At 42.8% G+C, this 24,131-nt stretch overlaps 2 protein-coding genes across 2 annotated transcripts in view; both read left to right on the forward strand.

Annotated features, from left to right (window-relative positions):
- The window catches only part of LOC117451742 (transmembrane protein 184B-like), a 20,097-nt gene extending 13,482 nt beyond the window's left edge, over positions 1–6,615 (forward strand). The window contains exons 6-10 of the mRNA XM_034090124.2: positions 7–98; positions 779–948; positions 2,158–2,352; positions 2,580–2,606; positions 3,998–6,615. Coding sequence (XP_033946015.2) covers positions 7–98; positions 779–948; positions 2,158–2,352; positions 2,580–2,606; positions 3,998–4,227 — 714 coding nt within the window. The 3' untranslated portion in view covers positions 4,228–6,615. The remainder of the gene's footprint in view (positions 1–6; positions 99–778; positions 949–2,157; positions 2,353–2,579; positions 2,607–3,997) is intronic.
- Positions 6,616–11,570: 4,955 nt separating this feature from the next.
- On the forward strand, positions 11,571–21,729 carry LOC117450711 (cytochrome P450 2G1-like). The gene is made up of 9 exons (XM_034088632.2): positions 11,571–11,777; positions 11,905–12,067; positions 12,203–12,352; positions 17,644–17,804; positions 18,143–18,319; positions 20,667–20,808; positions 20,906–21,090; positions 21,173–21,314; positions 21,477–21,729. The coding sequence occupies exons 1-9, from the start codon at positions 11,607–11,609 to the stop codon at positions 21,656–21,658; spliced, it is 1,473 nt and encodes a 490-aa protein (XP_033944523.1). The 5' UTR covers positions 11,571–11,606; the 3' UTR covers positions 21,659–21,729.
- Positions 21,730–24,131: the final 2,402 nt, after the last annotated feature.

Genomic DNA, 24,131 nt, shown 5'->3' on the forward strand with positions numbered 1-24,131 from the left:
TCTCAGGCGACTCTGCAGTTCTGTGTGGTGAAACCTCTCATGGCGATGGTCACTGTCCTCCTCCAGGCCTTCGGGAAATACAAGGATGGAGACTTTAAGTATGTTTCCTCACACACGGCCAATCACAGCAAGGACACCTTTGTGAGCGCTGGGTTATTGTGCCGCTGCACTGCAGACACTGAGCCACTTTAGCCAGAATAAGGCACTGCCTTTATGAATCTAAAAGTGAGGTTTTCATTGATATTTAAATGTCTTAAATCACGCTTTTAAAGGTCTTAAATGAGACATGGAAAGTAGGGTTTAATGAATCTTTTTCTCTGATGTTTCATTGCAGAGAATTGGTTTAATTTCATTCGGAGTGATGTCGAGAAAGTCTAACTTACCTTCAGCTGCATCAGTTAAATCCAATCAAATGTAAATCTGTTATTAGTTCTTATGGTTTTAATCTAAAATCCTGAGCACCTGTAAAAAGATAGAGAATAATGCTCTTCAGTTCAAAATCTCTATCTTTGTACGTTATTCAATCTGCAAATTCATGTTAAAATCATAATTCCTTAAAAGGAATAATTGCAGCTTCAGCCGTACTAAGACACTGAAGGGCTTTCTGCACTGGCCCAAGGGAAACCGCATACGCTTGTCATGTGTAGGTTTTAAGTTATCGTAAATCCATTTGACCCCCTTAGATGTTTAATTGAAATGGTTCTAGTTTCTTTTCCTCACTTAGACTTGTTCCAAGTGTTCCAAAGCTAAATCCCTTCCCTTAATGTCTCTCCTCCAGCGTTGCTAGTGGCTACCTGTACGTCACCATCGTCTACAACATCTCCGTCAGCCTGTCTCTGTACGCCCTCTTCCTCTTCTACTTCTCCACCCGCCAGCTGCTCAGCCCCTTCAGCCCCATGCTCAAGTTCCTCATGGTGAAGTCCGTCATCTTCCTCTCCTTCTGGCAGGGTAGGAAACACCAGCTTCTGAACTTGTTAATTAGCCACCATTTTCACAATTAGTAACAGGTGACACTTTACCTCAGCCACCCCATAGTGCATGGGTCGGCAACAGGCGGCCCACGGGCCATCGGTGGCCCGCCGGCAATATAATATATTATTATTATGTACAATATCGGACCGACAGTCGCACATATAGGCTATAATGTCCGAATAGAGAATCCACCTACCTCTGAAGAGTGCTTATTGTACTTGTATCCATGTTGAGAGTGAATGACACAGCACAGGCACAATCTGGCAGCGGGTGCACTGACGCTGATAGAGGATCAATAAGCAGGTGGACAGCGCGTGGAGCTGAAATAGTGGTTTGTAAAAAAGAACACCAGCTCACTGAATCATTCAAACGTAATGTTTACTTAGTTTATCAAAACATTGACAACAAAATCGGAGACGCCTCTTGATCATGGAGGGCGAGGGGTGGCGCTGCATAAGCTGCCTCCCCAGCTGGCAGCTGTGTTTTGAAAGAAAGGTTTTGGCTCATCGGACATTTATGAGAGAAAGTCCCTAATGTCCGAGTGCAAGGGAATGCAGCACAAGACGCGAGCCTTGGAACCCCTCCCCCCCCGTCCTGGTGCGAGCGTGGAAAAGTGATTGTGGCGATTTCATTTGAACGGGACGGCGCAAACCGAGAAGCAATTTAAAAGATAAGTCTGTTAAAAACCAGATGATAGTCCTGGCTTTTAACATGGCACTGAAATGGGGCTGGAGGACGAGCCTCGCTTTGGGCAGGTCTAACCAGAGGCTCTGGCCTTTGATTATGTTCTGGCCCGCCATCTAGTGGCTCAGAAGAGAATTGTCCCAAGGCCAAACTTACTTTCCTCTCAGTGTCTATGCATTACATCAATGCACACAATGCACACAATGCACAACATCTGGTTTGTTTGTGTTTTATTACTGCTGATTTTTATTCCATATTTCATTCCTTTTTATTCCATTTCTATGTTAATACTGTTATATTTTACGATATTTTTTTATTATTTCTTGTTCTCTATCTGTGTTTTTAGGGTTAGGGTTTTACTTTTATGTACGCACCATGACATCAAGTCAAATTCCTTGTCCGTATCAACCTACCTGGTAATAAACCTGTTTCTGATTCAGGTGTTTGTAACTTTTTTGTCTCCCCTATTTCCTCACTTCCTGTCTCTCTTCTACGATGCAGGGATGCTGCTCGCCATCCTGGAGAAGTGCGGAGCGATCCCTCAGATCAACTCGGCCAAGTTCTCCGTGGGCGAGGGAACGGTTGCCGCGGGTTACCAAAACTTCATCATCTGCATCGAGATGTTCTTCGCTGCCGTTGCTCTGCGCCACGCCTTCACCTACAAGGTCTACATGGACAAAAGACTGGACTCATACGGTAAGAACAAGTGGAGCCAGAGCCTCACTGTGTGGACGATGAGAGAGAGTGTATTATAATCTAAAGTGGTTCTCTAAACATATTCCTGCAGTCTTACAGATCTGATCCGACCTCACTCTTTCTTTGATGCTCTATGCATTTAAATCTTTCTCTTTTTCTCTGCTTTTCCCTTAATTCGTGACTTTCTCTTGTTCCTTGTCCCCTTTGTCTCCTCACTGCGCTCAAAGGCTCATTTCCTATCTACGGACAGTACGGTAGGTCTGATGTTAGCCGTGTTTCTGTACGTTTAGACGCCCATTTCAGTTGTTTTTGTTGGATTGTATTGTGGTTAAATGTCCATTATCATTTATTTTCCGTTCAGCATGATTTTAGTTTGTAGCCAGTATTTAGTTTCCTTATGTTGGTTTTGCTGTCAGTGATTTCAAGCCAATGTTAGTCCATGTCTTTATACGCAGACTCCGGGGTTCTCACAAATTCTCTGTCCCAGGAAAATAAAAATTGCATTTGCATTGTGTTGCATCTGGTGTGTGTGGTGCACAATCACAATTAAAGGTTCAAATCAGGGTTTCCGTTAGCCGGTAATTACCGGTTTTCAGCTGGTAACATTTATTAAAAACCGGTAAATTCAAAACCTGCCGGTCAAAATGTCTGGTAATAATTAGGGAGGCTCCGATCGATCGACCGCCGGTCATTATCGTCGATATTCACTCTTAATAGTTTGATCGGTGCTCTCTATAAAGGCCGATCAGGAGAGCTGGATCTGATCGATATGGACATAAACGCGAGTGAAGTGTAACCGGACGCGAGAGAGAGATCAGGTCAGCTGCTGAGTCTGACCGAGACACGCAGCTCTGCATGATCACCTGAAGCCCCGCCCTCTGTTTAGCGGGCTGCATGAGAAACTGACGGGCTGTCAGGAGAGAGAGGGAGGGAGAGGGGAAAAGAGAGGATGTAAACTTCTGAATAATGTACGTTATCTACTACAAGTAGTTTGTTTGAATGCAATAATTATGTTGTTTGTTGTTTGTGGAATCATTTATTGAAAAATGAATCTGAATTTTTCGATCTGTTACGATTAATAAACTGAAGCGATATAAAAATGAGCCCGTGAACTGAGTTTTAAACATCAGCATATCTGCTCATAGTCCGGTAATTACCTGCTAACGGAAACTCTGCTACACAACTATTATTATTATTATTGAAATATTACCGGTAAGTTTCAAATTTGTCCGGTAAAATAAATTCTGCCCGGACATTTGACCGGCGAGAAAAAATCCTAGCGGACACCCTGGTTCAAATGTGTATGTAGTGTCTCTACTGTGACATGTTTCCATGCTTTAATGTTCAAAAGGTCTTTATTTTGCTCATACTGGAGGGACCTTTGGATATTAGCCTTTGCAGACCTTTACCATACACGCACAAAAACCTATATAACACACTACAGGAGAGGGAGAACCCCAAACAGCATAGTAGGGCCCCTTTAACGTTGACAGCCAACATATTGAAGATGCATATGGTAAGTTCACTGGACAGCTGGACGGAAACATCTCTGTATTTGTTTTCACTCATCTGTCTCCTCCATATCTCCGTCCCTGTCCATACGCTTCTGTGTCTCTTCATGAATGTCCCCCTCTCCCCTCCTCAGGTCGCTGCGCCCCGATGAAGAGCATCTCCAGCAGCCTGAAGGAGACCATGAACCCTGGCGACATGGTTCAGGACGCCATCCATAACTTCTCCCCGGCGTACCAGCAGTACACCCAGCAGTCCACGCTGGAGCGGAGCGGGGGGCCGCCGCTGTCCCGCAGCCACAGCAACCTCAGCACCCGCGGGGACAACGAGAAGACGCTCCTGCTCAGCTCCGACGACGAGTTCTGAGACTGAAACACTTTGTCCTGTAGCCCGATTTCTATCAACTAGAGCAGTGGTTCCCAACCGGGGGCACGGGTCGGGGACTCCTAGGGGTTCTTGAGGGGGTACGTAGAGATATTAGGGATTGCAATATATTTCCACACAAAAATTAAATACATTTTCATAAGCCTGGTGTCCTTCCCCCAGAGCTTTCAAAGCGTAGGAGAGACTCGCTCAAGTGTGTCACTACAAGCTCTAGTCTTAACGAAAGATGTGGAAACTAGAAGTGAGTCTTAATATGATTATTTTCACTGACAGTAAGTATCAATGTCAAGTTTAAATGCATTTGTATTAAGGGTGAGTTATGCAAGTGATTTTCATCTGAGGAGGGTTGAACATTATTACAAAGGGTTTAATACAGGTTGCAAGTCATCACAGATGAGTGAGGGGCTACTCATAGCGCGGCGACCAGCTCAAGGGGGACACGGGACCAAAAAGGTTGGGAGCCACTGAGCTAGAGAGACAAATCCGATCTTTTCCTTAACAGGGAAGGTCAGATTCACTTTTTAAGACAACACTACAAAGTTCAGATTCACGGCAGGCTATCGTTAACAGACTGTGGGAAGTATTTTTTACAAGAGCAGTAGGTAAAGAGGATGGAGACGTTGTTATGAATAGAGGTTTATTACAGATGCTGTCATCGAGGCCATCCCTGACGGAACTATATATCACAAGGTTCAAGGCGTTTGTTGTCATAGCTACAGTGACAATGAAATTCTTAGGTCACAGGCTCCTCCAACGCCACACATGGGTACAAATAAGCGTGCCTGCATTAAGCGCCCTAATGCTGCACTTTAAATAAATATATAAGAGGTGTATAACAGAGAGAAAAGTGCCATCTTCATCTTAAAACAAACGGCCTCTTTTATCTTTCTCCCTTAGTCCTCACTTCTCTGCCAACTCTTACCGAAACATTGCCAAATAGAAGGAGTACCCTGCGGGACACACCGTTTTAAGATTTAGAGTTTATAGTCAAGCAAAACTAAAGAGCCTTGGAATTCCCAGGCTTCTTTTTAATATATAAATATATATAATAACACTTTTTTTTTTAATTTAAAAGTTGTATTGAAGGTATCGCTCGTGTGTTGGAAAATTGTCATTCCAGAGATGTTTTTAAATATGCCGTGTTTGTTTTCACTCTGTGGCGGCTTCGTGTGAGGCGACTCGGAAGTACAACTGTGTGACTCGGCAGCTGTTGGCCTGATTTGTGTTGGGAACAGCTGTAGGAGAGATTTTTTTTTGCGTGGGCAGGGAGACGGAAGTACGACGCCCACGCAGATTACGGAGCAACACAGCTGTGATGTGTTGCGGATTGTAATCCCATAATTAGGGGCATTACGCACAGATCAGACCTGCCTCTGCCGGTATTGTTTATAGCGGTATTACTGCTATAGTGAGCTAGACTGGGTGTACAGCAGGTATTTGTGTTCAGGGACACTATAGCAGTGATGCATGCTAGACAAAATCCTCGAGTGAGTCAGAATATTCTGCTTTTACCCTCTGTTTCTTGTTTTAGAGTGAATAGTTTAATATGAGTTCTAGCAGGGGCCTGTATCGAAGCTGCTTGTGGTCGTGATCGTAAATGTTTGATGGCAGAGCACAGCTAAGTAAAAACCTCTCGACAGGTGACGTTAGGCCTCTCAATGTGCGGTCATCGTTTTCCTCTTGATATGTCGAGTGCAGAGTCCAGACTAGTGTCTATTGCCTGCAGGGTAACAAACCGTGAAGTCCTTGTGAGTAATGAATGTAGTCCGGGTTAAACATGAACAGCCAAATAGATGTGAATATTTACTTCCTAAAGATAACATGACACTAATTAAGCAGGAGAAGAAGGTGTTGGATTCCTGCTGTGACTGACTTTCAATTATACACTCACTTTTGTATCCGACTTTCAACCGAACAGCTTCAGTTGAAGGCAAGGTTGAGGTCATTGGTTTTTTTAATGTACCACTAACTTAGTAGTATTGAAAGAAAAGTGACATTCACTGCCTTTACTCTGCCCCAAGTTAACAGCATATCAAACTTGATTAAAAACACTATCAAATGATACTTTTGATACTACGTGATCTAAAAGCTGGATGTTTAATCACAACGCTAAATATATTAAAGCAGGATATATGATACCAGAAAGGAAGGATTGTTGTAAATAGGTAGACTAAGCACTGCGAAACGTTCATGATTATGGGTGTAATGGCATTGCTTGGTGTAGTGCTTTAGTTTGATATTTTAATTTTCATATATTCTCCTGTTTTATTTCTGTTGTATCCTTTTTTTAATATGTATATTGGTGATATGATCTCTTGTTTTGATGCTTAAATGGTTTCTGTTGGTGTTGAAAATAAAGTAAAATCATAATTGTGTCTCGGTTTTTGTTACAATGTGTTGTATTTTGTGACATACTACAATGATTCTCCTTTTATGAAATAAACTTTAGGAATTGCTAGGAGCATCCACATATTATAATTGCCTACCAATGGGTATCCGGCACCATTATGAAATTATACAATATAAATTATCCTATTTAATCTCTGATATTCCTTTCGAATGAAAACAAGGGCAACGTGATATAGAACGCAGATATGTTTGCAGCAACAGACACAAAAACACATGTCAATCACACGTGGAGGGGCGGGGCTGCCCAAGAATCCAGCCAATCACAGTTTACGCTCACCAACTGCTTTGCTGCACTCCTTTTTGTGTCAATTGAGCTTTTCACTTGAAAAACGTGATTTGCTGTGATTTCTGACGTATCAAAATCTTTATAAGAAAGCAACCGTTTCTTCATTCAGTCAACATACAAAGTGAACGTTAGCATTTGACTGAAAAGAGGGTGCGTCGAATACAACAAGTTAGGCCTCAGACAGTGGCCGTTTCTCAATCTCGAGGATACTGGCTTCCAAGCCAATATTTCAAGGATGCTACGTCATCAAGTGGCGCAGCAGGACCGTTCCAATGTCCAGTATACTTGGAATTCCACCGAGGCCGCGTCCTTGGTTTGGGGGAAATTTCGAGGCTGCACATGGGTAGACTTTGCGTCCTTAAAATCCCCACAATGCTTTGCGCACGGACCAATTTCAAAAACCCTTGAGTTACGTAGAATGGCTGAACCGACGCAGCACACATTTAAATGTAAGTATGTAGTGGCGTAGAACATGTGTTGGTAAATATGTTACTTTGTTACATTTGTTATCACCAAAAATGTGTTCCGTGAAAGTAAATTACTTCATAAGTTCATAATTAGATAGACATCGTGAGGTATTTATTTTCGGTACAGTTTATGTTGAAACCGTTAGAGAGAGTGGCACACCTGTTAGCCTGTTCCATTCTTCTTCGTTTTCCGAAACCGTGGCTTGGAAGTATACTTGCTTCGTTTCTGAAGGAAGTGACTTGGAAGTACGCGACTAACAAGCCAGCATCCTCGAGATTGAGAAACGGCCAGTAACGACAAGTGAAGCTAGGAAACCTCACAGAGAAAAGGATTTACTGACTTAAAGACAACATTAAAAACGTCTTCACTTGTTATAAAAGTGTCCTCAAAATGAGAGGTTCCTATGGAGACAGAGGGTGTTTCTCAATCGAGGGGAGGGGGAACTGCGCGGAGAACTGCGCACAAGCCGAGGCCCCCTGCGCAATGTGAGGCCCCATTCGGCCTGTAGGGAGGGACGGCCCTGGGCATTTGTAAAACTTGTTTAGTTTGTTTGTGGAGTTATGGCAGGAACTTAGCTCCATAAAGGAGTGTCACATGGCTGACCTGTGTCCTAATGCAGCGCTCCTGCCAACATGCTGCAAAAGATAAACACCCATTTAAATCAGTAGCGTGGCGTGGGGAAAAAATTAAGGGAAGCCAATAATACCTCCTTTCTTTTGGGTTGGGGGTGTGGTGGTCAATGTAATAACGTAACCAGATGAGTTACCCGGTATCATTTTACACACATTTGTATCATACAGATGCAGGACTTACACACGCCTGTTATCTAACAGACAGGTCCACACGCACTCTCCAGCCCAAACTCTAATAAGCATTCATTCACAAACTAAATCAGGAGACCTTTAACGTTTTACGTCCGACTCGCTCCTTTTTTCCTCACTGTTCACAGCTCCAGTTTGGGCATTGGCCTGTCATCAGATTGTATTTTAGTTGCTGCTGTAGCGGAAGTTTAGTACAATTATTTTTTATTAAACACTCCAAATCTCCACCCTCCATAATTGCACTTGCTTCAGTTGCTTGCTACTTTCTAACGGCGGTGAGAGTGGCGCAGTGACACTATCTATCTTCTATCGATTAGATTTATGATTCGAAAATTATAAAAGTAGGGTAGACATGTGGATATTATCCGGCTGAACAAAACGTGCATTTATCAAACAGGTTTGTTTTCCACTGACCTTATTTCGAGCTATTTTCCAAAATCCTATGGAGAAATCCCATTGCTTTTTTGTCGAGGAAAACCGAGCGCAGCTTACTTCCGGGTTTTAGGACGCGTCACTGCAACACTAAGTTGATGCGATTTGATTGGATTGTGAGGCTCTGGCTTCCCTTGGCATGGCCCTGGCCAATCACAGGTTGGCAGGGGCATGACGTGATGTCATGTCTGATTGGTCAATCCCTCCATTTTTGTTCACCAAGGGAAGCCAATTTCGGCTGGCCTCCTCTCGCAACAGAGAGTTCAATCTACTGTTTCACCATAACATCTAGAGGGGCGCTGTTTCACTCTTTGTAAAATATTCAATGAGAATGGGGGAGAGACGGGCCTGCAGCAATACACAACGAAGAATTTCCGAAACTAAACGAATTGTTTTTATTTATTTATTAAAATTATAACTACAATCCTAAAAAACAGGGGAAGTCTGGCTTCCCTTGGCCTCCAGGAGAAAACGCCACTGATTTAAATATAAGCTCCAATGAAAAGATTCAAGCATTTAGAGATCTGTTGAGCAGCAGAGATTCAAGAGGACGAATTGTTAAGAGCATTATGGACTTTTCAACAGTGATCTTGGCAGGGCTGATCGTAGCTCTGTTGTGGAACTTGTGGCTGTTCAGTGTCAAAAACAGCAGAAAGTATCATCTGCCTCCAGGACGCGCTTCCTCTAGGAAACCTGCCACAGCTTGACAAAAATGCACCTTTTCCACTTCTACGGGGGTGCATAAGGGTGCATTGCACCCTCAGTTGAGTCGTTATGCACCCTCATTTGAAAAAATGAAAAGTAAAAAAAAAAAAAAATTAAAAGTGAAAAATATTACTAACAATAGTAGTAATAATAATAAGAAGAAGAATATAGTTGAAATAAAATAAATTGTAATTGTGGTTGAATAGCATTGTCTGCTGCATTTATTTGATCAATTTAAACGGTAAGTAACGTTATTATGTCAGGTGCGCGTGACCTGTGCCGCTGCACATTCATCATCTGCAAGGTGCTGACACAGCAGTCAATGATGGATCAGAAAATGGTTAAAACAACCAGCCCTTATTGCCAGCATACACTGCATCTACTGCAGGTAATAACAGTTCAGATCATGGGGACATTATGTTACTGTCGTGGACACTAACGTCCTCCTGCCCGACTCGCAGGCTTTGCCCGCCTCCCCCACAGAGGCGGAGCAGCCGCAGCCGTCTTTGTTACCCCAAACACCGCCACCCCTCAGCGGCCCGCAAGTGCCAGAGGACCTCTGCAAAACAGAGCCTGCCCAGGTATATTTAAAAAAGTAACCAACTCGCCTGTACAGTGGGGTAAGGCCCTCATTTTGCAGCTCATGGTTTCAAAACAGAGATTGGCTGGAATATTCATGTAAAAAAGATGCCATCTTCTGCTATGCATGTAGACATTTCGGTTCAAGTAAGTCAGATGCCTTCACCACAACTGGCTACAACAACTGGCGCCATGCTCTTATAGGCTACGTGATAAGGGACTGGGAAGCCATAATCAAGCAAAGAGCACATACAGATCCATAGATCTCTTAATGTTGCTCTCAAAGTGCACCAGATTGATGGTTTCAACTTCAATATTTAAAAAAAAATCTTCCCGGGGGAGCATGCCCCCGGACCCCCCCCAGAGGAGGTGAGGACCCCCATAGAGGGTGTTAGGTACACTCCCCACTTATAAAAATAGCACTTTACCACCCTCTCTAATCTCAGATGCACCCTTAGTCATTTTGTTCTGGAACCGGGCCTGCTCCCACGTCTGGTGTTTGTATGTCGTCATTGAACAGCAGCCCTCGTTTCGGGTCCAGCAGAGGCGGCCAACCCTCGAGTAGAAAATGTGGGAACCCCGGGGAGTGGACCGTTTACGGAAGAAGAGATGGGACCTGGATGAGCTTCCCAAATTTGAGAATAACTTTTATAGTGAACATCCAGAAGTGCAGCGAATGAGCGAGGTATTCCTGAAATGATGATTCCATGATTTGTCCTTATTAGTCAACTCAGATGTTATTAGCAGGCTTCACACTGGCTTTTATTAAATGAAAATCAATAACCAGTGTGGTAACCGTGACTGAGGTTACCATATTTAAAGCTAGTCACTGACAACGCCACCTCCTGCTAAGAGGCAGGAGGAACCCGTGGACCCTAAATGTAAGTGTATGTCGTGGACCGATTTTAAAGCTTCCCTTAATAGGTTCAATTATGACAGAGGCATGAATTCGAAAAATATAAGGCAGCTTTATTTAAGTGTTGGAAACAGTTTAAAATAAAAATTCATGTAAGTGTTAAAAAGGAAAATATAATTTAACATGTATATAGGTTACCCTCCTCAGTTGGGCAGGCCTGGTCCGCTGGGTTGCAGTGCAATTTCCGCCATTGCAAACCGAGTCAAGCCGACTCCGAGCTGTCCGACTTCAGGCGAGCTTGTTGAGACCTCCCCCAGCTGCAATCGGCTATTCTCGTCTACTTTCAAGACGAGCCGCAGCTCATCTCAAACAAGCCTTATTACTGCCAAAAGTCACGTGACTTTTGGCAGTAATAAGTAATATTCCGTGAAAAAAAAGTGTTGTACTTGTAAAACCTAAAAAATGTGTCTCTGAAACATGATCTATTAGAAAAATGTAATGTGTTTGTTTGATAGATACGTTTTTTATTTGCAAAACTAAATGCATTAGTTTGTAGTTGCTAACCACACTGTGTTTGTTAGTGAATCATAAGGCACTTGTAAAACTTGTTTAGTTTGTTTGTGGAGTTATGGTAGGAAATTAGCAAGGAGTGTCACATGGCTGACCTGTGTCCTAATGCAGCGCTCCTGCCAACATGCTGTAAAAGATACACACCCATTTAAATATAAGCTCCAATGAAAGGATTCAAGAATTTAGAGATCTGTTGAGCAGCAGAGATTCAAGAGGACGAAGTGTTAAGAGCATTATGGACTTTTCAACAACAGTGATCTTGGCAGGGCTGATCGTAGCTCTGTTGTGGCTGTGCAGTGTCAAAAACAGAAGAAAGTATCACCTGCCTCCAGGACCCTATGCGCTTCCTCTAGTAGGAAACCTGCTACAGCTTGACAAAAATGCACCTTTTAAAAGCTTTCTCAAGGTAAGACTAAATGTAATCGGACAAGAATGAGAGACGACGTCAAACTGATTTTTTATCACAGGAAACATTTGCTCGAAAGAAGCAATAGTTAATTTGCAGCCTTTAATTTCCCCAATGTGTTTTCTAGTTCAGTGAAACCTACGGTCCTGTGATAACAGTGTACCTGGGCTGGCAGCGGGTGGTTGTTCTGGTAGGATACGATGCCGTGAAAGAGGCTCTGGTGGACCATGCAGATGACTTCATTGGCAGAGGTCCACTGCCGTTTCTGATGAGAGCGACCAATGGCTACGGTAACAACAGCACCAATAATGTTTCGTTGTCAAGGGACAAGTGATTTCCTAATGGTTTTAGGTCTGCATGTCTCTGTGATTACATGTATCTATAAGACCTCAGATCGTCACAAAACAACCATTTCCTTTTGTCAGGTTTGGGGATCAGTAACGGGGAACGCTGGCGCCAACTTCGACGTTTCACACTGACAACCTTACGAGACTTTGGGATGGGACGCAAAGGCATGGAACAGTGGATCCAAGAAGAGAGCCAACATTTGAGGGATCGCGTAAAAACGTTCAAAGGTGTGTTTTCAGCTGTTGTGGGAGACTGGAAGCATTGCTCGGATGTTTGCATCTCTCTTGCTTCAGCTGCACTCTTTAAGCCTTATCTCTTTTTGATGGCGGTTGGTTCAAAGTAAACATAGGCCTACTACACAATCGGCTAAAACAGTGAACCTTCATTTAAAGCCTTGATTGACTAAGAAAGCAAATGAAGCATTTTAAACTTTATTTAAATCTGAACAATTGGCAAGCCACAAACTGTGAATATTTTCAAATGATATGTTGATCATTAACAGGTAATGACCTACATTAAGGCTTAAGCTAGCAAGAGTTTGGTGGATATTGATATCTTCAACTAAAACCCACGCAAGGTTGAATGGCTGTTGGACTTCAATCCGTGTATCTACCGTCCATTTGTTTTTCTTTATTAAACAAGTAAACGGAAGAGCGTCTGAGTGGCGTTTTTGCTTTTTGCTCTTTACCTTACTAACTAGTCTAATAGAGAGGCGAATTCCCTCCCTTTCCGGGGGAGCTCCATGGGACCTTATTTCGGAAAAATTATGTATTGAAGTCAATGGCGAGAGAAAGATTATCTTTCTATCCCGTTTGAATTGTGCCACGAATTACACATGTTATGCTTTTCAATTTAAAAGATAATTTTGCAAGTCAAACCAAAAGAAATGTGTCGTAAAACTGTGAAGTAAGACATTTTTTTGTGTGAAACGCTCAATGGCCTACATCTCTGGTCTCGCACCACACATCAAGACGGGCGTCACGTTGGCACATTTCACCTATTTCTTTCAGAATGAGGTGAAATGTATTAAAAGAGGTGAAAATCACTACAAGTTTGGGCATGTTGAGAGCTGTACATACACACAAGGGGAGTTAGTCGGTTCCGTAAGAGCCAGCATGCGGGACCGGCTTTACAAGGTTTCGGTGAGTAACACGAGTGTATTAATGACATCACTTGCGCGACTCTGGATTTGCAGTCTTTCTAGTTGCTTATGTTATTAAAGGCTGTAGATATAATAAGCCGCTGTCTAAAATGGACAACATTGTTAGGAGATTTAAACTATACCACGATTCTGCACTGCGACTGTCAACTCTGCCACCTCTCGAGTTTATTTTTTATTTATCGTCTATATATGACGAGTGATACACATATTTGTTACCACAAGTTCTTAAGGAAACTGATACTGTTGGACTCGGTATTAGTTTGACTTTCACCAGAAATAAAATGAAGTACTTTTACTGTGTACTTTGTGAGTTATCCTCTGCCAAAGTCCCCTCCATAATGCAGTTTCACTACTGAGTCCAACAGGATCAATCTCACGAAGAACTAATGGCAACAAAAAATAATTCCCTCATCAAACTTAGCAGAGGTGGCTTGATTTTATTCTCAGCAGGGGACTTTGACAGAGTATTTCTCAAAAAATACACAGTAAAAGCACTTCATTTTATTTCTGGTAGAAGTCAAACCGAGTCCAACAGTATCCGTTGAACCCCATCCCCCCGTCCCTGGGCGGAAAAACGCATCATCTGCAGGAAACAGCGTCTGAGCTGAGGGCTTCTTAACGCTCTATGTAACGAGAAGAAACTCAGCTAACTGATCATTTATTTTTATTTTTTTTAAAACACAAAGCTAGCGCTGAGCCTCTAAATTAGCCACGAGCGAAGAAATGCTAACGCATTACTGCACAGAAACTCCCTCATAACCAGTGTTGGGCAAGTTACTTCGAAAATGTAATATATTACATATTACTTATTACTCTCTTTTGAAAGTAATAAGTTACATTACAAAATTACTGTCTCTGAAATGTAATGAGTTACACTACTTTAGTTACTTTTCTAGTTACTTTCACCAAAATAACCGCAAAAGAATGGCTAGGTATTTTAAATGCTGAAATGTAGTTTAGTGCAGCTCATTATACATCCAGTGAAAGGCGATGTGGTATAGCATAACAACTGTGTAGGCCATTAAGGCTACTAACAACTTTTATTACACGGCTTAGTTGAATACTCCATTCTGATTGTAACTTCTTAACATGTGACACGTTGTTAATACAGCAGTACAGACCACTGTCAAGGACTATAATGAAGGTTGCTAAGGAGGATCAAGAAAGAGAAAGGAAAAGAGGTTAAAAGACGGAGTGCTGGACGTCAGATAAATCACCAGAATAAGGCAGAGAGGAAGTAAACACTGACAGGACACGGAATGGGCTCTGTAGTGTGTTTAGTATGTGGCCGTGTGCAGGCCCGGCTCCAGAACAAAATGACTCAGGGTGCCTCTGAGATTACAGGGGGCGCAGCAGTAGTAGGTTTACATGAGCAATAGTGGCCGGCAACAGCAATGAAAAATTGCATTGATGGTCCCAATGAACAGTATTTTGGCATTTGTTATGTTTTGAAACCAAGCAAGTGAGACAACATTTCAAGTGAGTTAAAAGTGAAATATATATCCTGAAATATCTCATACAGTCCAAAGTGGACTATGGCAAAGAAAAGCACAAAAGCTTCAAAACTGTACCGATAAAACAAATGATACATATTGTAAATCAAGGCAAATATTATTTGAACCAGCTCATGGTTTGAAATGGCAAACATTGAAAAGCAAAAGTATTATTAAAACCATGTAGCCTACTAAACATCACCTTGGTCCCATCATATACTCTGGGAAGAGAATATTTACTGTGCTTGAAAACTGGTATCACATCATCATGTGAGGTTGAATTTGTGACCTGGAGATCATTTCAGCTGCAACATTAGCTTGTTGATAAGCTTGGGATATGAGATATTTTTGTAGCCATTCGTGGTGAAGGCATCTGTGCTATTGTATGCATTATTTGTGACCCAACATTTCTACAGGCAGGCAGAATATGGCACTATTTTCACATATTCTAGCCCTTGTCTATTTGTATACCACGAGCTGCAAAATGACCACCTAACCCCACTGTACAGGCAGGTACTTGTTTAGATATACCTGGGCATGCTCTGTTTTGCCGTGGTATCCTGGCTGGCACCTGCGGGCCGCAGAGGGGCGGCGGTGTTTCGGGCGATGAAGACTGCTGCTCCGGGGTTGAGGGCGGCGAGTCAGGCGGGAGTCAGCTAGTGTCCACAGCGGAGGGTAACGTGATGTCCCCATCCGACCTGTTGCTACTGTCTGCAGTAGATGCAGTGTTGCTGGCGTTTAGTGATGGTTGCTTTAACCAGTTTCGTATAAATGATTATCCACAGATGTGTGTCACTGCTGTGGAAGCACTTTGGAAATGATGCACGCGCAGCGGAGCAGGTCACGCGCACCTGACACAATTTGTTGTTAGTATTTTTCGCTCCGTTCTCTTTTTTGAATAGCGGGTGAATAACATTCAACTGCCCCGAAGATCCCGGCGTGAAGCCTGAAGGGTAAACACCAGGTTTACTAATCTACCCGCACAATTTGTCTGGTGTCGGAATGTCTCGCTATGTTAGTACATTGTTAAAAAACAAAACACCATTTAATTTCGGGTTAAAATGTGTTGTAACTGCGTTACTGAGCATTGTAACGGGTAATATATTACCCACATTTCATTAGTAATGCGTTACATTACTTCGTTACAGCAAAAAGTAATATATTACTGTAACTACGTTACTTTTGTAACGCGTTACACCCAACACTGCTCATAACACCCTTATTACTTATCGTAGCTGCACGTGCAACCCATCGATTGGCATCGTGAGAAGACACAGAATCGATCGGTATCTACATTTTCACTCCATGATAAGAACTCGCGACTTTATAAACAAAAACAGACATCAAAACATGTGGCGCTAGGTAGCTAAAACAGCAAAATGGCTTACCTTTGTCGTTGTCTGGTCAAAAGTGGTCTTCAATGGCCTTAAAACGATAAAAACGCTGCTTAAGGTTAATACATAGGTTAATCCAATGTGTCTGTGTCCCTTTGAAATGATTTCTGATAATCCATAAGCAATAAACCGACTTTTCCATTTTCAGATGTCAGAGTGAGAGATAGGTTCGCTCTGGCCAAAACTGCATGCGCGAAGCCCCCACTTTTTTTTGTTAACGTTGGTGTGTATGTGAAAATGCCACTTCGATTCTATTGGCTCTAACGGTTAAAAAGAGATGTCAATCACCAAAATCGACCAATGGGTTCCAGAGAAACGGCAGAAACGCCCATTTCCACCCAAATCACCCCAGAGGTGGAGTTAATTTTTCTAAATCTCTCTAAAAAAGTCAAATGTCACTTGTTTTGCATCAATCTTGATACAGGGTACTTATTATATGTTGTACTTTGGATTCCTAAAGCTTTTAGTCTACCATCCCATCATTCAAGGGTGGTTTTCACTATAAGTAAAAAATAGTTTTTGGACGGACACTAACATTTACAGCTTTTTACTCTGTTCAATCTGAATTTTCTTTAAAATAAAAAACATCTATATTGATTCTGACTTTTCTACATCCAACTCACAGGTTTATCATTACTTTGAGAAAAAGGATTATTAATGTTCCTCTTTTAGAAGTGTAGTTATGGTTATTTGTTCTGGAAATGTCATTTTCGAGCCTGAGACCTGAAAAACAGGGATGGGGTTCAACAGAAGTTGTGGTAAAAAATATTTGTATCATTCGTCAAATATATCAGGAATAATGAAGAGCAGCTGATTTGAAAAAACAAACTGGAGAGGCGGCTGAGTTGACCGCAGTGCAGAATCGCTGTGTAGTTTAAATCTCCTAACAATGTTGTCCATTTTAGACATAGGCTTATTATTATATTATATTTACAGCCTTTAATAACATAAATTGTCTGGGCTCAATATGTGTCTTGGCCATTTTCGTTGTGATCGCTAAATTCCCCTTCGCCGTTCCTTCAGCAGGATACTGTCGTGATTCAAAGTGTGATTTTAGCAAACGAGTGCTTTTGTTTTGAAATCACTTCCGTGAGTTTCACCCCGCCCCTCGCTCCAAGGACCATTTGACCATTTAGTCAGGTAAAAAGCAAAAACGCCTCTCAGACGCTCTTCCGTTTACGTATTTAATAAAGAAAAACAATTGGACGGTAGATACACGGATTGACTTCTTACAGTGTTGTGACATCAACAGATACCACCTTTTTTATATAGTATTTCAATTAAACTGAAACGCTGGTTCTAACACATCCGAAGTGAGCTTAAACATGTTCAAACCCCAGCAAAGTTAGCAGTTGTATGGCAGATAAGATTAATTCTCATTTCAGCGATGTTGTGCCAATACCACCTTTTTTCTTCTGATCAGAACGTTTGTAAGATGAGTCCAACTGTGTTTCCCTCTTCCCTTCCAGCCAAGCCATTGGACCCCTCATTCTTGTTGAGTCTCAGCGTGTCCAACGTGATCTGCTGCCTGGTGTTTGGCCAGCGCTTCACATATGAAGATGAGAAGTTCCTGTCTCTTCTGCAGATAATAACAAACACCTTGAGATTTGCTAGTAGTCCCTGGGGTCAGGTAAGGGGAGGCCCGAATCCTACTTAATATCATGTCTATGATTAAGTTAAATAGAAGTTGGGACAGGTAATGGTGGAAATATTCAGAGAGAATACTGTAAAGATGCATTCACATCATACTGTGTGTGCCTCTGCTGACGCTTTAGCGCAATCGCTCAAAATAGTCTCCAAGCGCTGCGCTCAAAGTTTAAATTATTTAATGAAATTCACATTGCGTTTCATGTGAATGCAGCTTAACAATAATATACAGCATTTTGCAACGATAGGCGCAACACACTGAATACATTATGAACTCCTGTGAAACAAAGCTTGAGTGTACTGTCTGCCTCCCTGATACAGATGTACAACGTCTTTCCCCGCATCGTGGAGCATCTTCCCGGCAGCCATAACACTGCTTTTGCCGAGATTGAGGAGATAAAAGAGTTTGTGTCCATGCAGATCCAAGAGCACAAAGAGACAATGGACCCAAGCTCACCGAGGGACTTTATTGACAGCTTTCTCATCCGAAGCAATCAGGTAGGACTGGACAATTTGCTTTGTTTAAGGGTCCCATGTCATGCTTTTCCGGTTATTCCCCGTCCCCTTGTGTGTTATGTAGCTTTTTCTGCATGTAAACGGTCTGCAGAGTCACAAACCCTCAAAGTACACCCTGTAGCGAGTCAAACTCTAACACAGAAAAGATGCTGCCCCAGAACGTCTCGTTGGAGATTTTTATTTTTCCATTTTTTTCCAAGGCAAGTTTATTTGTATAATGTAGTGATCACTTATTAATACACTGGGTTACATCATTCAATCGTGGAACTACAGGTTGGGGTATTGTTCCACACGGACACACGGCGGCGTGCGTTGTCGCTTGCCGGCGGCGGGGGGGGGCTGAAACTCGACCAACAACCAATCACATGAATCTCCCGCCCCAGACACACAAGCACGCAGTTTGATTGGCTAGAGCTTGTACTGGCATATGATTCGATTGGCTGACGCCTCCGTCGAGGCGTCAAAAGTAGAACATTGCTCTACTTTTGCAGCAAGCACCGCGAGAGAAGCTACGCTTTGCTCCCACAATGCAGTTTGGTGAATCGTGACATCACCCCATTCAAATGGGCAGAAGCGTTGAAGCGGCCACGCACGCCGCCGTGTGTAGGGGCCGTAATGCTTTCTGTACCTCCGGGGTATACTGTGTCCTCCTTCCTTTCTCTTGTCTACTCGGACTGCAAGCCAGCAACATGTCCTTTTCTGCTCCGCAGTAAAGTTCCCTTTTGTAATCTCTCGGCACTACACTGGTGACCCTGACTTAAGTCTCGCTAAAGTTTCCGAGATTGGACCGAACATGGCTAGAGAGGCCGTTTTTCGCAAACTGCCGGAGAATTTTGGAGACGTCGTGCACACGGACTGAGGCTCGGTGCGCCCCTCACAGAATGGCTGAGGACGTCGCTCGCCATTCCCCCATCATCTCGGCACTGGAAGACAGCAAGCCTTCCGACTACAAGGAGACGATGCACGACCTGCTAGGTACGGAAGACCCTGACTTCTACTTCATGGAACTGTTTCTTCGGGACATGCGGCTGCGTGTCCAGGCTGCGCTAGCTAACACGGCTCGTGTTGAGCCCTGTGCTTTAGCCGAAGAAGCCCCCACCTTCCCTGGTGGGGGCACGCCGCCTAGCAGAGGCTCCGGGGCTGACGACATCGACTAACGGCTTCCGGCTAGCGGCCGTCGACACCAGCTAACAGTTAACAGCTAACCACTACAGCTAACGGCTAGCAGCTACCGACGGCTAACAGCTAACGACAACTAGCAGCGGCAGCTAACGGCTAGCAACGACAGCTAACGGCTAACGACGGCTAGCAGCTAACGGATAACAACGATGACTGACGGCTAACAGCGGCAGCTAACGGCTAGCAACTAACGACGTGTTGACATCTGACTGTTAACAATTTTTTTACGGTGCCGGAGAGGAGGTTCGACCGGCCGGTTGACCTCGTGTGGACAATCTCACAATTTCACCTACCTGTTTGATAGTGGACAGGACGACCCTTTTGGGCTTTTTCCGGTGCCGGAGAGGAGGTTCGACCGGCTGGTTGACCTCGTGTGGACACTCTCACTTTTTCACCACCTCGACGGCGGTTCCGGACGTCGCCCACGTTTTCATCGGCGCCTGGGTGGCGCACCTCTGGACCCCGTCTCGCCTCGACAGTTTCGGACGTCGCCCATACTTTCATCGGCCCATGGGTGGCGCGCTCCGGGACCCTGTCTGGTCTCTTCCCTCGCCAGCGGCTTCAGACGTTGCCCTCGTTTTCATCAGTAGTGCGCCTGGGTGTGCGAGCTCCGCAACGTCCCGCCAACACAGCACCCAGACCCCACGCAGCATTCTCATCTGTTTGTCATTACTGGTGTCATTTTCTGGTTGCTAACAAACGCCAGTGTAACAGATAAACACTGATCTTCAGCTGTAACAGTGGTTGACTAATCAGAACAGAGTGGGCTCATAGGGAGGGGCAGGAGCTCCAACAAGGTGTGTAGGACAGAGAGTGAATACACATACTATACAGAGATGCTGTGTGAGAAACCAATGTGATTTTGGAACATTGAACAATGTAAATCTATTCTAGTAGACCTCAACAATGGAATTATGATCAGTAGAAATGGCCATGACATGGGACCTTTAAGAAACCCGAGACCACACTGCAGTATAACTTTGATCCTGGAATTTCTTAAAATTCCTCTGTATCCAATTAGACATCCCTTCACATTAATTTGGATGCTAAGAAAGGTTTCCCTGATGTACTATGGCAGATGTCATCAGAAAAAAATATATTTGCTGTTTGCTGTGCATTTTGTATTATTTATACCAATATAACATCTCAGGAAAAGGACATTCCTTCAACGGAGTTCCACCATGACAACTTGGTCTCGACTGTGCTGAATCTCTTCCTGGCAGGAACGGAAACAACCAGCTCAACCATTAGATATGCCCTCAGTTTGTTCATAAAATACCCAGACATACAGGGTAAGTCCCCCAACAGGAAACACAGCCCTTTTTGACCAGTTCTACAAACATCTATAATCCAGTATTTACCTTTAATGTTTTGCTTGCTCCCGTACAGAGAAAATGCAGCATGAGATTGACACTGAGATTGGACAAAGTTGTCCTCGCATGGAGAACAGGAAGTCCCTCCCCTTTACTGATGCAGTCATCCATGAGGTGCAGCGCTTTCTGGACATTGTCCCATTCAGCCTCCCTCACTACGCACTCCATGACATCTCTTTCAGGGGTTACACAATCCCCAAGGTATTGTCCATCCCAAGATATCATATCCAATGACAGAGACACATCCTTATTACACTAACATGTCTCTCACATGTCTTAATAGGACACTGTGATTATTCCTTTGCTTCACTCTGTGCTGAAAGAGGAAAAGCATTGGGAGACTCCCTGGACCTTCAACCCTAAGCACTTCCTGGACCAGAATGACAACTTTAAGAAAAATCCTTCTTTCATGCCTTTTTCTGCAGGTAAAATGCGGCATTCCGCCAGTTGATACATCAACCCTTAGCATGCTGAGGAATATTAATATTAGTAGTTTTCTGTGTGAGTGTGTTTGACTCATTGGCCAGTAACAATCGTAAACGCAATTGTATTTTCATTTTGAAGTTTGTGGTTTTATCTCTTCACAGGGAAGAGAGCCTGTGCTGGCGAGTCTCTGGCTCGCATGGAGCTTTTTATCTTCCTAGTGTCACTGCTGCAGAATTTCACTTTTTCCTGCACTGGAGGCCCCGACACCATCAACCTCAATCCAGAGTTCAGCAGCTTCGGCAATCTGCCTCGCTCCTCCAAGATCATCGCCACGCCGCGTTGAGAACAGGAAGTCCATTTAGACCAGGGGTGTCAAACTCAATTTCATCTCCGGCCACATTAGCAAAAAGAAAAAAGGGCCAGTTTTATATATAAGACTATATAAAAATACATATATAAATATTTAATATATAAAATAATGTATTATATTACATTATTGCCTCTGCATTGGATGATTATCGGATAGGGTAATAACTTCATAATTAACTACATCTGAAAGCAGAAGTCTAGGGCAAGTCTCTTCAGTGAGAATGTCACAAAATGATTTAAAAAGAAAAGCCAAATTCAGGAAAAAAAGTCAGAATGTAAAAAAATAAGTGACATTTTGGGAAAAAAATCACAAAAATGTCAGATTCGGAGAAAAGGGCAAATTCTAAGAAGAAAAGCATATTTTGAAGAAAAAAATGTCAAATTCTGAGAAAAAGTCACATTTGAGATGCATTGTAGGACATGTAGTTTATGGGCATCCTCTTATCTTCTGCTTTGGTTGTCTTTTAACAATTCTTAGTTACTCAATTAACTATCAACATGCCGTCTTAAACAAAAACAAAAAAAAGTATTTCATACTTTGGCACATACACATGGCAATAGATTACTTCTGTATACCTGTGGGAAAGTCTTTGTTGTGTTTGTGTAGTTACTGAATTTATTCCAAGTAAAATTTCATTGGAAGAAAATCTATCAAACAAGAAAAAAACACCCAACACATCAAATATATGATCTCTTTTTAAAAGATTATAAAAATCTCTGCCTTCCATTGGCATTTCAATCAAAGTCAGATCACTGAACCTTGAAAGAGATAAGGTACATTTGAGTCCTTTTCCTTTGACCTGTAAAACGTCTTTCCAGAGGTGGAAAATTTACTTGAGTATTTCCATTTAATTGTTCTTTAAATTTCTACTCCACTACATTTATTAGTCATCTTTAGCTGCTTTTAACAAAATGCATCTCTACAAAATAAACTAGTGGACTAACTCTTTAAGCCACATAAGAGTCCAATTATTTAAATATTTTACAGAAAGTCAAACAGAACTTTGTTTGTCTATAACAGTGAAGCAGCAACGTGGAAGTAGCTGCAGCAATAGCAGCAACAAGCAATGCATAGAGAGAGATCTGGCAGGTTCAATAGAGCGGCATATTAAGGAGACTCTGTTTGGTTGGTTGTAGATTGTCAAGGGACGTTATGTATGAATGCAGTGCTCGACTGCCTGAGCTAGCAGGCTTCGCCCCATTCGTGATTCTTATTAATTATGCTGATACTAATTTTGTATTTTTTAAGATTTTGAATGCAGGACTTTCACTTTTAATTAAGTATTTTGACAATAACGTATTGGTACTTTTACTTAAGTAAATGTTCTGAATACTTCTTCCACCTCTGACTACTTCTGAGCAAACCAGCAGCAAAATGTCAGGAGTGGGGTTGAGGTGACGTCAAAGGGCTCTGCACATACCCTTAGAACCAGAGTTATGCAGGGAGGCGTGTGGTGCAGTGGGATGTGCGTTTGTGTTCGGATCAGGGTTCACAGGTTCAAACCCCACTGCAGTCAGCATGTCGTTGTGTTCCAACGCAAGACACTTCACCCCAAATTGATTGTCCACAGTATTGAGTATGTAAGTCGCACACGGAGGTTTCTCCCTGAAGTCTCAGCAGCTCTCTGGACACCACGCTGTCTCAATCCGTCCACACTGAATATGAGAGGGGGAAATGAAAATAATAAATGCTTTGGACAATAAGAAACATAAAGTTGACTGTTGAGTTGCTCAGTTTTTTTAGATTGTCAATACTATTACTGTATAACTAATATCTCAGGTTAAGAGGCACATTCAAATAAAGATTGGTCTTTAAATAAATGTTGTCTTTTGAATTGTTTGTCTAAAGTCAAGGATCTAGAACTGGTACTTAGTTTTAATGATACAGTCTGGTTATTATGCTGTTTGGAGGAGGCCTCACAGGTAAGAGCACTAACTAGCTACCATCACATGTACCTTAGCTTGACTTAAATGTATTAAACGTGTAATTAAGTGATATCAAAATATAAATAACTAATGTCATGCAAACATATTAATATTTACTTGATTCCAGTGTTGAATTTAGCACAATTGCATACAAACATTAAGGGGTTTTAAGATTCTGAAGTATTATGCAAAAAACTCAATAACTTAGATTATTATTTATAGTTTTGCTGAATAGTTTCATGTCTGCTTACCTTAGAAACGTAAAATGCGACGGCAGTGTGCAGATGGGGAGCATGTTAGCTTAGCTTGGTAGCTTCAGCTAGCTCTGGAACTTCCAGCTCGGTGGCAGCAGGTCCCGCCTCGGCTCCGCCTCTTTGCCCTTATTTGGAGCAGGCTGGAACAGGCGGGAGTTGAACTCTGACGTCACTGTCGAGCCGTTAGTGGCCGATTCCGCCTACTAAGGGCTTCTCGGCAACTCTGCAGAATCCTATGGGTGACGTCACGGCAGGGCCGGCCCTGAC

This window comes from Pseudochaenichthys georgianus, chromosome 8 (assembly GCF_902827115.2).
Source record: "Pseudochaenichthys georgianus chromosome 8, fPseGeo1.2, whole genome shotgun sequence".
NCBI lineage: Eukaryota > Metazoa > Chordata > Actinopteri > Perciformes > Channichthyidae > Pseudochaenichthys > Pseudochaenichthys georgianus.